The 16654-nt window shown below is 39.1% G+C and overlaps 1 protein-coding gene across 1 annotated transcript in view; it reads right to left on the reverse strand.

Moving 5' to 3' along the window:
• The window catches only part of IRS1 (insulin receptor substrate 1), a 40727-nt gene extending 24457 nt beyond the window's left edge, over nucleotides 1-16270 (reverse strand). The window contains exon 1 of the mRNA XM_015815062.1: nucleotides 12690-16270. Within this exon, the coding sequence (XP_015670548.1) occupies nucleotides 12704-16270 (3567 nt within the window). The 3' untranslated portion in view covers nucleotides 12690-12703. The remainder of the gene's footprint in view (nucleotides 1-12689) is intronic.
• Between the last annotated feature and the right edge of the window lie 384 nt (nucleotides 16271-16654).

Raw genomic sequence — 16654 nt, forward strand, 5'->3', positions numbered from 1 at the left:
TATCTATAATCTAGGAATTATACAAGCAGTGTTTTGTAAAATATTAAGTTTTACTTCTCCATTTTTTCCCATCAGGATAAAAAGCCATAGAAATGGCTCTATTTGGTACAGCAAACAACAGGCAAAGGCTGTTTTGGTTGTGTTTCTAATTTCTGTTTTCTATAGCACTGCTAATAATAAACTGCCAGATGGCAAATGAAAGGAAGAGTATGCTATGTGACCTTCACTTGCTAAAGCAGAATGAACTTAAGGGAATCCTGTCATTGAGTGACACAGAAAGATTAGAAGGTGTCAAAGTAGTTGATACTGCCAGAGTCATCTCAGGTAGAGGAAAACTACCACATACAGTAGAATCATACAAGAAGGAGAAAAAAAATGCAAAGTTACCCATAGAATTCTCTGATAAAATCAAACTTGCAATTAACCGTCAGTTTTGTTTCAACAATTTTGTGAATAAAATAGTGACTTCTATTCTGAAGATAGTATGTAATATTTATTCTTGCATCAATCAAACTATATAAACAAAGAAGACATTAATAATGGCAAAAACAGAACAGCATTTATATTATATTAAACTACATTTGAGCATTCCATAATTTGCGATTGCTAAACTGTCTTGGTTTTTTTTTAAAAAAAATTGAATTGGAAATTTTAAAGGTCACATAACTTTGAAGAACCATCTTTAACCCTTCTATAATCAAGTCTTATTTCAATTTGATAGTTTCCTTTTTTTTCAGAAAAAAATATGTATTTGCATTTTCAATTTCCAATCATCTGTTGAGCTTTAAAAATAAAATCTCCAAACTTGTCTCTTGATGACTTTATGCCCACTTCAATGTAGCTTTCTTGACAAGAATATGGTTTACCACTGCCTATTCTTGGATTATTTTTTTCTTGATGTAGCCTATAACCCTGATATTCTCAGGTGGTTTCTTATCCCATCCAAGTAGTAACCAGGCCCAGCCCTGCTTAGCTTCCAAACTCTGACAATGTCAGTGAGTCCTGGCTTTGGCTGAAACTTTTCAGCCTTAAACGAATAACTATCCAAACATTGAGAAGATGTTTCTATACCTGCAAAGTAAACTGCTGGCTATGAATTTTCATTCAAAACCTGAAAGAGCTTTGGATCAAGGTAACTGGTTAATGATTTCCACCAATTCACAAGAGTTACTTTGTTCAAAACATTAGTACCATTCAAATATTTTCCTTCCGGCCATTAAAAATAGTGGCAGACATAACTGAGGACTAATATTAGAAGGCCCATACCACTGCAACAGCATTTTGTTCAGGATTTAGATATGCTTTTTAAAAAGATGTTGATAATATTGAAATACTATGAGAAAGAGTTAGGGTTTGATATAGTTCTTTCAGTTTAATTGTTCAGTTAGGTATTTTTTCAGCCTCCTGAAATGCCTTATAAATTACAGTAGCAAAATCTCTGTGGTTAATTATATATACTTTCATATTATGTGTACAATTTTAACTCAGTATTAATTTAATTGAATTCCTTTCTTTAATTCTACAATAGCTTTTTCAAAAACTATTATGAGACTAGACTTCGTTCTAGCAGACACCTTGAAAAAAATATTAGTTTTGCTTTCTTGACAAAATTTGAAATAAAATGTTCATTAAGAGTGTAATCTAAATTCAACATTTTTTTAAAAAAATATCCCTGAAAATTCTTTAGTTAAAGTCCATTATGGGCAATCAAGACTTTCTTTTTATTTTTCCCCCTAAATATCTTTTTCTCATTTTTGCCAGAACATTGCCTGTAACTAAGCATATAGCACTTCTGTTCATAGCTTGTGGCACTTTTAGTACTATTTCTTTAAAATATATTGCAGTGTGGACATATATCAATGCCTCAATCATTTTTAATTATATAAACCTATCTTCACACACAATATTTCTTGCACTGTTCAAGTTATATCTTGTACACTAAATTTAGCAATTTTCCATCAAAGTGTCTGTGCTACCTGAATGAAAGCAGGCTATTTGTAAGAGCTCAACTCTATCAATGAAATGTTTATTTTTTACAAAGTGAAAAGGAAAATGTATGACATTAATAAAATGAGAAATATTTTCATGTTTGTTATTAGTATATGGGAGTTCTTCATCTATAATTTTATTGTAATGGTTGAAATATTTTGCTGTCTTGCTTATTTTATCACCTGTCATACAGGACTACATACAGCACTATCACTGAACTATCAAGTTGCAGGGTAGTTAAAATCTCATGCTAAAATGGAATACAAAAACAAAAATGAATATAATTAGTCATTCAATTCTTTTCACTCTACTAGGCATGAATTTTTTCCATTAATCAAAAATGGTGCAAATGGCACAGATTTTGTTATGCTTTACAATAATTTTCTAATTTGAAATTTTTACATATAGTTTAATAGTTGACATACACGTGACATGACTAAATAGTTTCTAATATTTTCCTTTCTTTTCTCTATTATGTTTTTCTATTTATTTTTTTGTGTGCTTTGTTATGTATTTTTGTGGTTAATTTTAATTTTTATATTTTTAAAAGCTTTAAATAAATACATTTTTAAAAGAATGCTAAATCTTTTTTAACTTCCTACCTGTTCCACTCCCCAAAAAACAACTAAGAATGATCACTCTTATAATTCTCTTCCTTTTGGAATAAGATATATTAAATTGATATCATTAGTACTTCTACCTTTAGAGAAAGAAACCTAGGATGGGGAAAGGATTTGAAATTATCATTATGGCCAGCCTTCATAATAAGACCTATAAAATAAAATATTGTACTATAAGTAAGAAACTTGGATGATAGAACTTAAAGCTAATTAATTTAACAAGGCATTAGAGTTTACTAAGTTATTCTTTTCTGTAATAAGGTTCAACAGAATGCCTAACAATTTCCTTGTATTTATTTACATTAAAAGAAAAAATGTTTAGGAGACTCACAAAAATTAATGTATTAATTATTTCATACACATTCTTCTAAGTCCTGCCTACATTTAATCCACATTATATTCTCTCAATAAAAAGTTCTTATACATAATAACCCACCTTATTTTAAAAATTAATCATTGAGTATTTCCATTTTGTTGCCAGAGGAATAATGCTGGAGGACACAAATTATCTATTGTTACTCTTTATTCTAAGTTCACAAATTGTGTTTAGCCATAATGTGGTGTGTATATTGTTGCATTAGCAGGATCTGTAATTTTAACCCAAGAAAGAAAACATGATTTCCAAATCTCAGTAGATAACTTTACACATCATACTAAGTCAAAAATAACCATATTATGCTTTGCCACAATGTATTAACCAGTTTTTAACTAATTCCTGCACTCTGTTTGCTCCATAATAATAAACCACAGTATTAGTAAGCCTTTATTTTCAGAGTGAATCAGAAACTGAGTACAGAACTATCTAGAAACAAGAGCTGACAGAGAAATTCAACCATCCCTTCAAGTGTTTTTTTCAGAGTAGTGGAAATGGCAATGATATCATGACATGTCTAGTCAACACAGCAATGATACACACTATCCTCTCCCTGCTATAGTGACACTTGCTAGAGTCATGAAAAAGTTATTAGATCACACTGAGGTATCAATTCTGTTTATCCAACTTGAAATATGCAGTTTATACTCAGTTAAAATCTTACTAAAAGTCTGCCATCCATTTAAAGATAAGACTTTGACAAGGCATAAAACACATATACATATGCAAACAGACATAAGCCTAAGAGAGTTGGGATATGCAAGTTCTTCATTAGTATCTGATAAACAACCCCCTTCTGTCTTAAGAATTTAAATGCTTAAAACATCAAAAGTAAAAGGCCACTGATGTCACAATACATCCTCAGACCCAAGAATAAAATTTGGTAAATTACTTCAACCAACAAGCAAAACAGGGTCCTACCAAGATCTGAAGATAAGGAGCTAGAATGGGACTAAAAGGTCAGGATTCAAGTTCATCCTCCACTATGAAAACTCAAAGGAAACTTTGAGCCTATAAGCATCCCTCAGTCCAGTCTATCTCATAAGAGATGATCTTACAGTGGTGGGATTCAAATAATTTAACAACCGGTTCTCTGCATGGGGGAGGTGGGGGAGAGAGGGGAGCTGCCCCATGCACCTCGCAACCACTTACCCTTACCCTGAAGGGCCCCTGCAGCCGGGCCTACCATGGCCCAACACCTGTCACGCCTCGCCTGTTCGGTAGTGACTTCTCCCACTTTCTCCTTTCTCCTCCTTTGAACAGCCCTTCGATCTCATTGCTCCTTTTTCAGTCCCGGAGTTTTTGTCTGGAGCCTGTGCAGAGGGCTGTTAGAAATGAAGCCCCGCAGCTTGGGTGGGGTGGGTACCATTCCCTTTGCTTTTGGATCGGTTCCAAAATGGGCTGGAAGGAGCAGGCCAAGGACTCCAATCTGGCTTTGCAGCAAGCAAGAGGATTGGAGGCACATAAATGCACGCTAGTCTGGCATCTCAAAAAGCTGGGTTTTTTTTTTCTCCATGCTGAATTTTCATTGCCATACTGTTTAACTTTCCTTAAAGTTTACTTGATGCAGAATGTCACTAATATATGCATTGCTCATTCCATTCATATTTTACATGCTTAATATTTCAGTAATTATATTCCCCAAAATACATGCTATTTTTTGCACTGACATTCCTTAACAATACAGATCATTAAAAATAATTCATTATCAATCATAAAATAGGTTCATATTGAATTCTGATACCCTCAAGTTAATCATAGCAAATGTATTGGGAAAAAGTGATTGTGTACGCATAGTAATATTAGCAACAAATTGATTTGTGCTATTGTGATTATGCGAACTTAATTTTCTCCTGTAATTAAATTTCTAAAAGATTAAATTTATAATTTCCACACATCCTTCACCTTCTCAACATTATCATGCAGTGAACGTGCTTTGGAAACATTCTTTTTTTTATTGAAAAGAGTTTGATAATAACAAAGACTTTATCCAGGATCTTGTTCAAAGAGGTTTGTAAAATAGGACTTGAATACACGATAACATTTCCTTTAGAGTGTTAAACCCTCAGGCAAAATGCACCATCCAACCATTCATTCTTCCATCTTGGGAAACATTCCTTACTAGTTCAAAAGTCTGGGAAACCATATACTCCAGACACATGCCTGCACATCTTTTGCCTTGTAGAAACATGCAAGACACAAGTGGGACAAAAGAAATGTTTGTTAACACTTATTTAAGGATGTTTAAATAGCTAACATTATTAGAACAATCATATTAATTTATAACTGCAACATCTGATCTTTCACACATTTATCATCCACAATATATTACAACATAAAATACTAGCATAGCTTTTCTTTTTCAGTCTATCTGGATATTAGGACTATGCATGCTTTGAAAGGGATTGTGAAAAAATGTTTCAGACCTCGTACAAATACAGCATCTCTACTCTGTCTACTATTATTAAAACAACCTTTTGTGTGCAAAAGAGTTGCACCCATAAGAAATGGATGCATTCTTTAAACGGTATCAATTTTTCAGCCTTATGTGGAAGCCTGAGAAAAAATGTGAACTCTTTAACAAGCACTACAGGTCCAAAACTCTTCTCCCAAACTGTTTTCCAAATGTGATGAGACCAGATTGATATACATGCAAATCTCTTTCCAAAAGTACAGTGAATGGAAATGTTTATGTCTCTATGCTGAAGTTTTTGTTTAGTCAAAACTTTAGTGTAAATACCAAAATTAAGGTTTTATCTGATCAAAAGTAATTTATTTGTAAGATAACTTTTACCTCCATTTCTGTTGTCCTGTCAATCATTTTATCAGGTACAAAAAGTGATGCAAAAAATAAAACTTAATAAAAAGATTGTACCATATTTTTTCATTATTAAAAAGGCAAGATATAATTATATCCCAGAATTCTCTATTTTATTTTACAAAAATAAAAGTTATTACTAGAATCTATTTTTGAATCTCAGGAAATTATAGTACATATACAAATTGTTTTGGTCTAATCTTAAATAATACCCTTAGCGCATTCTGGCTCTGAATGTTGATCACTTGTTAAAAGTTATATTTCCAACCAATTATCATTTGCTTTCCAAAACAAACTCAATGTGCACCCTGACTGCTATATCAAAAGGAAATACTGTATTCAATACAGGATCAATTCACACTAATTGTTTATCTTTCTCTAGAGGTACCTATAAACATTTTCAAAAGGCAAGGAGCACATTAATGCTATGTTTCATACAACAGCACAATGAAGAAAAATAAATGCTAGGTAGCAATAGAAGAAGTTAGCAAGAATAGGAAACAACTCTTCATGCTTTACTTTAATCAAAAAAGGTTAATCTTATCTGTGATGAGGAAAGAATAAGATTCAATGTAATGGAGATTTCCACACTTGCAATTCCACCCTTCCAAGAGTACAGTATCTCTATCCACCTCCACGCAGGACGTGAACTACTCCCTTTCAAAATGTTTAGATTGATTTTCATTCCTAAATATTCACAATTTGGTATAAGCTCACAGAACAAAATGGCAAGAATAAACATAAATGTAATAATTTCAACTCAACCTACCAATGGAAGCTAGCTATATGAGTAAAAAGTATATTTATTCAGACAGGGAAAAGATATTGTAAATTTCCTCCCATTTGTAGCCACAAAACAATTTTTAAAAAGTTTACTTTGGAGAATCCTAAATTTGTTTGTTCAGGAATCCACATAATGCAAGTTAAGTCATGAAAACTCTGCACACTTAGTGCAAATGGACTGAGTTCCATTCAAGCAGCAAAATCCTGAGTGGCTGACATTTAATTACTTGTCACTGTGTGTTGTTTCTCAAATATTTCTGACAAGCATATTCTACCTTATACTTACTTGCTCAATTTGCTCTTCCCTTAAATTCAAATGTTATTGAACGTGACAGCACAAATGTTAAACTAAATATATTTATAGTACTTAAAATGCAAGTTATACAATGTAAATGTTTTGTTGCAAATTCTGCTTTTCTGGAGGTAATCCAAACGTTTGATTGTAATGCAGAACATATTCCACTCTATACATAATATATTATTTCATAGTATAAATTAATGATAACATGACAAGTTTCTCCAAATTTTGTATAATTGCAAATTAGCTGCTTCTTTGGTCCTAAAATGGTGTGAACCTAATATAAAATGCCTTTGACATGAAAACATATACTGTGCATCAGGGGGATTAAAACTTAATCATATTACTCTTTCTGCATTTTGGACCAAAAGCTAACCTTCTATATGCATCAGAATGCAGCAACACAAAATTGTAAAAAGATGTTGAGACTCTAAAAAGAGTACCGAGAAGAGCAACAAAGATGATCAGGGGACTGGAGGCTAAAACATATAAGGAACGATTGCTGGAATTAGGTATGTCTGGTCTAATGAAGAGAAGGACGAGGGGGGACATGATATCAGTGTTCCAATATCTCAGGGGCTGCCACAAAGAAGAGGGAGTCAAGCTATTCTCCAAAGCGCCTGAGGGCAGGACAAGAAGCAACGGACGGAAACTAATCAAAGAGAGAACTGAGGAGAAATTTTCTGACAGTTAGAACAATTCACCAGTGGAACAACCTGCCTCCAGAAGCTGTGAATGCTCCAACACTGGAAGTTTTTAAGAAGAAACTGGACAGCCATTTGTCTGAAATGGTATAGGGTTTCCTGCCTGAGCAGGGGGTTGGACTAGATGACCTCCAAGGTCCCTTCCAACCTTATTATTATAAAATGAATATTCTCTCTATCCACATGTTGCTTAAAATAAAACAATTCTTCTGTCTGGTTTATAAGTAAAGGCAGAAACCAAGTAAGCATAGTTCTCTCATCAAGCTTCCTTATTCTTAGAGATTCAGTCTTAAATTTATCTGCAGAATGATGGTGAGCTGGAGCTGAAAGAATGATCATCATTTTCCAGTAGCTACTTATATCATAATGTTCATCACAGGATTATATCTGTGATATAGAGTTACCCTGTGGTAAGATGGGTGGCCAATAATTTTTATAAACAAACAAATATCTGACTACTTAACTGTTACTAATAATTGACTGAATAAAAATATTGCTAAATATCTCCTCTAACAGGATTGTAATTTTAGCAGTCTTGTCTTCATCTTATTCTTAGTTGAATAACCTAGACCAGGGGTGTCAAACTGCTGGCCCACGGGCTGGTTGCATCATACGGAGGCTGTGCCCACCCCAGCTCCGGCAATGCAAAAAAGTCACAATACGCACGACACATCACGTGACATGGTGAGTTTGACATCTGTGACCTAGACTCAATCTGAAATAGGGTTCAAGATCTTCAAATATTCTAACAGCACTTGACAGATATATTTCTGTGTATATTATGGCAGAAAAAATTGGAGGAAGCTTATAATGTATCAGAAGTTCAGAAATAAAGAATTTAATCAGAATCTAAGAGGTAAAGAGGTCAACTTCACACAAGATATTAAAAGTATATGTCTGTTTCTGTTACTTAAATGCCATCCACTATCTGGATGTCCAAAGGTAAATTAAAATGTGTTTTGCGAATCATTGTAAGAGTACTGTCTAGATTAGATGATCAATGCTGTGGTCCTCTAACACAGACATGTCAAACACAAGGTCCGGGGGCTGGATGCGGCCCGCGAAGTGGTTTCATGTGGCCCGCGAATTCATCCTGGAAACAGTGAGGAAATGGCCCCCGCTGCCTTGGCCCTGGCCCAGGGCAGCTGGGAGCCAATGTACAATTTTGTGGTGGCCATCTATGCTGAAATGCATTCAGTCTTAGCTCCACAAGGCTGTCTGGAAACAGCGAGGAACCAGCCCCTGCCATGTTGGCCCCGCCCCCTGGGTGCATGCTGGGTAGGTGTCACCCTTTGTGAGGAATGAAGAAATGCATCATCACCTGGAAGTGGCCCTGGTCCCACCCCCTTCTGCCAGAGACCCTCAGATCTGTCCCACTCCTGCCCAGGCCCCCACAGGCACCATTGACGCGAACAATGTAGAGCTGGCCACTCCTACCCAGTAGGTCACACCCACTCCATCCATGCCCACTTAGTAGGCTGCACCTATCCTGGCCACACCCACCAAGCTCTCCCGAGGGCAACCGCAATGCTGATGCGGCCCTCAATGAAATTGAGTTTGACACCCCTGCGCTACCAGATAAAGTTTCTCAGATCTGCTCCAAGTTTACTGTGACTGGGCAGGTCAGATGGATGTTCTTTTGCAGAATTTCATCTGGTAAACTAGTTTTGCCCTCTTTTGGATTAGGAAACCCTAGGAAGGAGAGCCTTCACTTATGTTCTAATCACTTCATAGCTCCATTACTGTAAATTACTTTATGTATATGGGGCTCCCTTTGAAAATTATTGAGAATTTTCAACTGGTCCAGAATGCAGCTATAGACATGCCTCAGTATGCATATGCGACAATCCTGCTCTGCATGCAGTGCTTATAGATCACTTGCCCTTCAAATTGACATTAACATGTTGCTTTGTATTAATCAGAGTGTCTTTATGGTATAGATAAGCAAACGTTTCCTAATAGACTGGTCCTAGTCAGCAGAGCACATTGACATGGCTGGGTTAACCTCCCTTGTTTTATAACACTGAAAATATAGACTTAGGTTTGTTTTGATTCAAACCTTTTGTCAATATCTCTCTCCATTTAGTAAAGTGGGTATTCCATATGTATGGATGACAAATACTCAAGGATATGTAGAAATGCTAGATGTTCACTTCTTGATTCCCAATCACTAAAGTATATGTATACACACAGACATACATACATACACACACACAGACATACATACACACACAAAAACATATATACAGTAGCAGGGATGAACATGCAGCTTTCCCTCCGAAACAAACAGAGGCACTAGAAAGAAGAATGAAATGTCTGCTGGATAATTTTCAACAATTAGGATTGTTAATTTGATTTTAAAAAAAAGATGAATTGTTTTGCAATAATGCAGAAAAATCAGGCTTCTCAAAGTTAAATTCCCCATACTTTCCTTCAAACAATGCAAACCATTTGCTACAAAAATGAAACTGTTTCTAGATAGCTGCTGGAAACCAGAATGCATTATTGGGTGGAGAGGGCAGGGAAGAGACCTGCCTGGTAGAAGTTCAATATATCATTTTATTAATGGTTTTCACTTGAATTGTAATCTACTATGACCATTATCCTACTACAATCACTATCTTTTAAAAACTGCACTAAAAAGCATGTTATTTTGAAATTAAAACAATGCACACATGCAGACTACGTCGCTAATACAACACTCTGAGTGAAACCATTAAAGAATAAAGGAATGATAATATTCCCATAATGTTAACTATAAGATATTCCTTTTTGCTAGCTGATTAGTGAAACTTCCACGACTAACTGAATACTGGCACACTGAATGAACAGTTAAAACAAGAAACTGCATATAGTTCTGCAGCGTCAATGCTATAATATCTGTAGCAGTTCTGTAACTTGGATAGGTTGCCTCTCCTTAAGAACAAAACAAAATGGGAGAAACAATTCTGTTGTAGCACACTGGAACATACTGTAAGAGAATGGTGCAGGCAAATAATTTAAACTATTTCTGAATAGATGTTAAACTAATGAGAATTGCTGGATACAGCAATCCAGTTATTATTTCTCAGAACTGTAACATATCGGTCAAAGTTGTGTTAATATTATTTTTGTTTTATTTGTTTCTTTACAAAATTATTCAGTGCCATCTATTTTCTGCTCTTTGCTCTTCTCATGCTGAAATTTTAAAAATGTCTCGGTGCACATACAGTAAGAGGAACCTTACTTTTTCATATTCCATATGGTAATATGTGGTTAATTACTTAGTTGAAAACAGTAATAAGATGCTTGATTTGTTTTTCACGATGAAAGTGTTTTGTCATTGTTGTTTATTCAGAGGATTTAGTATTCATTTGTAGGTCTCCCAAGTTCAGCGGCAGGAAACCTATCCCAGGATTTTTTTAAAAGCCATTACTCTTGCCATCCCTCAACACTGTTTATACTTGGAACCAGCAAACAAGCAATTAAAACACGTCACACAAGAATTGTGTTATGACATTTTAAGATCAAAAAGGATACTGCTGAATTCGCTTCCATCTGTGCCAGTATAAACATTTTTTATGGCTCACCAGTGATTATTACGGATCAAAGATAAAGTGGGAGGGCAAAGGGGTAAGTTCCAATCAAGACAACTGTGATGGTAACAAAGCTTGGAACAGAATCATAGTTGTGCAGAAACATCAATATCTTGACGAAATATGCAGTAAAAGAAATATTTTTGAAAAGTGGTTGCTACAATCACGTTCCTAAAACACATACTTCAAAAATGTCCAATATAGAAAAAAAAATCTTGGTTTTCCACTTTGCTCTGCAGACTTCAGCTCCAAACAACCCTGCCTCTCCATTTAATGCTTTTCATGTACTGCAACAGGTTTATAAAAATTCTACCTAGATTATGACTTATGAATTGCTGGTTCTGCAATTTTTCTTGGTGCAAAGTTTCTTAACAGTGACAAGAAAACACACACAGACACACACAGACACAGACACACACGCTACAGGTTAGCAGAGTGTCATTTGTTTCATGTCTATAGTGCTTTTCAAACGTTATCTAATGAATCCTCATAGCAATCCTTTGAGGTATTACTACATGTATGTAAGAAAACTTGCCCAGGGCCACAAAACTTCACTAGTACATTCAGAATTAGACTGCAGAGGTTTCCATTCTCAGCTCCTAAATGTAAGGCCACACCTCTTTTTCATATGCAGCATACACACTACTGCAATCACACACACAGAGGACTTCTTTCTTTGCAGCTGCAATTGTCTGAAGGTTAAACAAGTAGGGCAGTAGAACACTAACAGACACTTCCCAAAATTCCAGCCAGAAGTAGATTAAGAGATTTCATAGAGAAAACACCCGCATTACAACTAGTAAAATAACAACAACAAAAACATCTAGCCTGGACCTGTTACAGACTTAAAAAGAGTCTTCGGGGGTGTTCCATTATATGCTGTCTTGTTTCCAAAGGAACTTTTAAATTATAAAACCAAGATATATAACAATCTATTCAGTGCCCATTATCAGGATTTTAACTGGCCACAACATTTTGCAGTTATTCTTTGGGCAACTGGTACCATAATCGAGATCAAATGTTTTTTCAAAGCAAAATGTGAAGCAAGAGATGTTTTAGGCTATTATGTGTTCATGAGCACACACATTTTTCTGTAATTAACAATCAGAGCCTAAAATAAAGAACAATTTCTCCCTCTACAAGTAATAGCAGTTTTATAAGACATTTTTTGAATTATGCTTGCAGTATAACAGTAAACAGAAGACTATCTCTAATCCTTACCTTTTTTAACTAGAATGAACACTTTCCTCAACCTTCTTTTAAACCAAGTGACACATGCTGAATCATTACCAACCCATTAATTAAGGTGCTATCAAATAAAAAGGGTAGTACACAGCAAACAGGGCAGACTAAAGGCAAAGTGGGTAACAGAATAACCCATTATATAATCTTTGCTGACAGAATATGACTAGCCATGGTTAGATATTAAGTGTAATACCAATGATTCAACTCATTCTAGTTGATGATACAGAACATCATGCTTCCCATCCCAAAGCTAAGAACTAGTGATTAGCTTATGACATGCTTACCTTGTTTCCGCCTTCTACTGGATGTCCTCCTGCTTGTGGAAGCTAATGCTGGCATATGCACTTAATTCATCACTCAAGTGGTTACTCCCACAAGGCTGCTTTGGAGATTTAGGTGGCTGATGCTGCTGGGATGGTTGTTTGACTCCTAGCAGACCAGTACTCTCCTGAGGGTGGAGATTGCGATGGTGATGTTGGCTGTGGTTAAAATCCTTCACTAAGTCCAGGTCAATGTAATTAAGCCCATTCTCAAAGCCTCCCCCAGTTCCACTAGCTCCTTGCTCCCTCCATGATGCCGTGCCAAGACCCAAAGAAACAACTCCCAGTGCCCCAGATGCAGGTTTGAGCCAGACGTTTTCAAAGGAGGCTGAACTGTGACGTTTTGGATCATCAGGTCCTCCTGGTCCATGGAGTAGAGCCGAAGCTCCAAGACTACTACTAGGAGTGACAGAAGAAGCAAACGTCTCAGAACTATGGCGCCGCCGACCTCCTTGGGGGTCAGCACGTATCACTTTGGCACTCTGGGTGCTGCGACTGGGAGCAAGACTGACATGTGTAAAGGCGCTGTTCGCTCCTGGGCCCCCAATCATAGACGAGGAGCAGGAATGGGGTAAAATCTCAGCCAGTTTGCTTGGCTGAGCCTGAGAAGGTGGCGAAGGCAGCTGCATGGGTGGTGGGCTTTTCTCAGAATAACTCAGCAGGAGGGCTGGGGAAGAAGGTGATGGAGAGTGGGCACAGACTACATACTGTGCTCCACCACCCAGTTGCATGCTCATATAGTCCCGGTTGCTGCTGTGGGTGGTCCCACTCCGGCTTGACTGCATGGAGGCCAAGCTGACTGGGCAAGCAGTTCCCCAATCCATATTGATATACTCCTCTGAACAGGAGCCAGTCTCTACATAGGATAAAGGTGAGGGGAAGACTGGTTGCTTAAACTCAATGTTCACATACTCTCCAGGGCTCTTGGGCTCTGGGAGCTGTTCCCGAGTGCGAGGCAAGGTGCTGGCCTTTGGGCCATCCAGGGATAAACGAGTAGGTCTGGCCAGATGATTCTTGGTCCGCACAGCTGTGTCCACAGTACAAGCAGCAGGCTGTAATGGCTGTGTTTTAATGGGAAGAGAATACCCACCACTCTCCTGTCCCCCAGGGCAGCCAAGGCTATCACTACTAGTAGAGGAAGAAGAATCCTCAGCAGCAGCATAAAGCAAGCGGCCAGAGCTGAAGGACATATGCATCTGGGCATTTTCTTCTTTGCCGGTCTTGCGTTGGTTGTGCTTGAAGGAACGTGGCAAGGAGAAATAGGAATAGATGGGCTTATTTTGGGACTGGGTAGAACCATGCACTAGTGGTTCTTCTGGGCCTGGAGGTCCTGGGCTGGTAAAATAACAGTCTGGAGGGGTGCTGGTAGCAGAACCACTGGCTGGAGACATATTAATATAATCACTGCCTCCACTTGGCAGCTTGCCCTCATTACTCTCTACTGAGAGTTTTGTATGATTATTAGTCCCATTTATCCATAGCTTGCTGTAGCCAGTGGGACCACTGTCTGGAGAACAGCTGCCACTGGGAGACATCATCATGTAGCCATTTGAGTCCACTGTGGCCTGCACATGGCGACCTCCTCTCCCAGGATTGATGATCTGTTGTGGAGCAGACACACTCTTGGGGCTCATTGGCATGTAATCTCCACCTTTGGGTGTACTACCTCCACTGGGCATAGGTGCCACTCCTGGCAACATAGGCATGTAGCCATCATCAGAGTTGGTCCGGTGGTGGTTTCCCTCCACCTGGTGCATCTTTAGACACTCCTCAGGGTAAGACTGGGTTGGCACAAAGGCAGAATGTCGATAAGAAGAAAATTTGTTGCCACTACAGGAATACGAAGGAAGCATCTCAGTATACTCTTCAATGGAGGTCACTGAGGACTGTGAAGGAGTCTTCTGATGGGAGATGGTAGGAGAGGTTCCAGCAGAATGAGTCCGCTTTCTGAAGCCTTTTTCCAAATCTCCTACATCCTCATTTCCAAGCCGGAGGCAACATGGGACAGCAGGGTAGCGACTTTGCTGCTGCAGATGGCAGGTGCGGGGGGCAAAATGACCATTAGGAGTTGTGATACTGCAGCAGGATGAGGCAGCCTTCCCCCCCATACATATATAGTTACTAAGCTCCTCATCTGCCCGAGCAGGAGGGGTGTGTCCCAGGGAATCAGGGGTAACACTGCGAAATGAGCTGCGGAAGTCACAGGGGCTTGATTCATATTCATCAGAGGAGATGAAACCTCCATCACTGGGAGAGCCAGAGACTGATGCACTGGATCGACGTGGGAAAAGACAGTCTGAAGTGGACCCATGGCCACTGGTACTGCTGGATGACAGGCTGACTGGACTAGTGGCAGAAGGGGAACAGCGTGAGGAAGGCATTGGGATGGAGCGACTATGGTTGAGAGGAGGATGAAGCCTGGAGCTGCCACGGTGCCTATGTGAGTGGGTTCGGTTGGCACTTGGACTCATCGGACTTCCATCCACTGAAGCTGGTCTAGACATGGTACCTTCTCCATCGCTAGAGGCTCTGACACGGAAAGAGCTGGGTCTGCCTCCAATCCCTCCTCCCACACCACTGCCAGCAGGAGAAGTGGCAGTTATGCTTTCAGTCCTGGACCTACGAGTAAGTCCCACCTGGCTGGGGGGTGGGTTGTTGACATGATGTCTGCTGCGGAGAGGCACAGATATGGGATTGGAGCAATTGGAAGACGACTGGCTTTTGCTACGAGGCCGAAATTCCTCACTCATTGCCCGCATAGCCTCCAAGATGGTCTCATGCATGTTCTGTGCTACTACTGAGTCATCTACTTGCATCCAAAACTCACCTGGTCCCGTGACAGCAGAGCGCCCCACCTCAATGAAAAAAAAATTCTCCGAATGGCCACACCGCCGGATGTTGAGCAGCTGCAACACAACAGCTGCCGCATCAGAATTTAGCTTGACAAAACTGATGGTCTTGTTGGTTAGGCACAGGCGGTAGATTCCAATCAGGTTCTTAGTTTGGCCCAGCCCCTTTGGTTTCAGGATCACTTGCCAGACCTCTTTGAATGCTGGGCCAGGAGCTGTATCACCATAGCTATCCTCCCCTGCCTCTCCCATTCCCAAAGTCCCACCTCCCACCGTGACATCTCGGTGGTGGTGGTGGTGGTGATGGTGGTGGTGCTGGTGGTGGTGGTGGTGATGGCTCTTGGCACGGTTGTGCAACTGCAGCAGCGCCTGATACCAGCTTTCTTGCTCAAGCTCATTGTCAGCAGCAATGGCAAAGTGTTCGTCCTTGGTGTAGAGAGCCACCAGATGCTTATTTTTGGAATCTGCCCTCTTGTTTATGTTGAAGCAACTCTCCAGAGGAATAGAGCGCTTGGGGGCCCCTGATTTGTGTCTCCATTTCTTTTCGTTCTCATAGTACTCCAGCCGGGCGGGTCCCAACTCACTGGCTGCTCTCAGCACGAAGAAGCGCTTATGCATGCTCTTGGGTTTGCGCAAGTAACCCACCTTCCTGACATCTGAGAAGAAACCCTCATTATTATCGGTGGGGCTAGCCATGCTGGGGGAAAAAAAAAAAGACAAGGTACAGCAGTTCCTCCTGCAAACAGCAGTTCCTCCTGCAAACAACAAAACAGAAATCCACACGGCAGCAAATCCCCTCCTTCACTGCAAAATAAAAATAAAAACGACGCAGAAAGATAGTTCTGGAAATCCTTTCCAAAAACAGAGGGGCGGAGGAAAGAGTGGCAGGGAGAGAACAGCTGTTCAGTGGCCAGAGCCTCCTCCCAGCTCCAGGAGCAGGGCTTGGGTGGCAGTTTTATTCCCAAATCACCCTCCGCAGGAGAAATGCAGCTTTCAAAAGTCTAGTTTCGATGTCGCCCCAGGAGAAACTGGTCCGAGAAGCCGCCGAGGAGACAAGAAAAGCGGGCATCGTTTCATCCA

The sequence above is a fragment of the Protobothrops mucrosquamatus genome, unplaced genomic scaffold, assembly GCF_001527695.2.
Source record: "Protobothrops mucrosquamatus isolate PMUCROS unplaced genomic scaffold, P.Mucros_1.0 scaffold306, whole genome shotgun sequence".
Lineage (NCBI taxonomy): Eukaryota > Metazoa > Chordata > Lepidosauria > Squamata > Viperidae > Protobothrops > Protobothrops mucrosquamatus.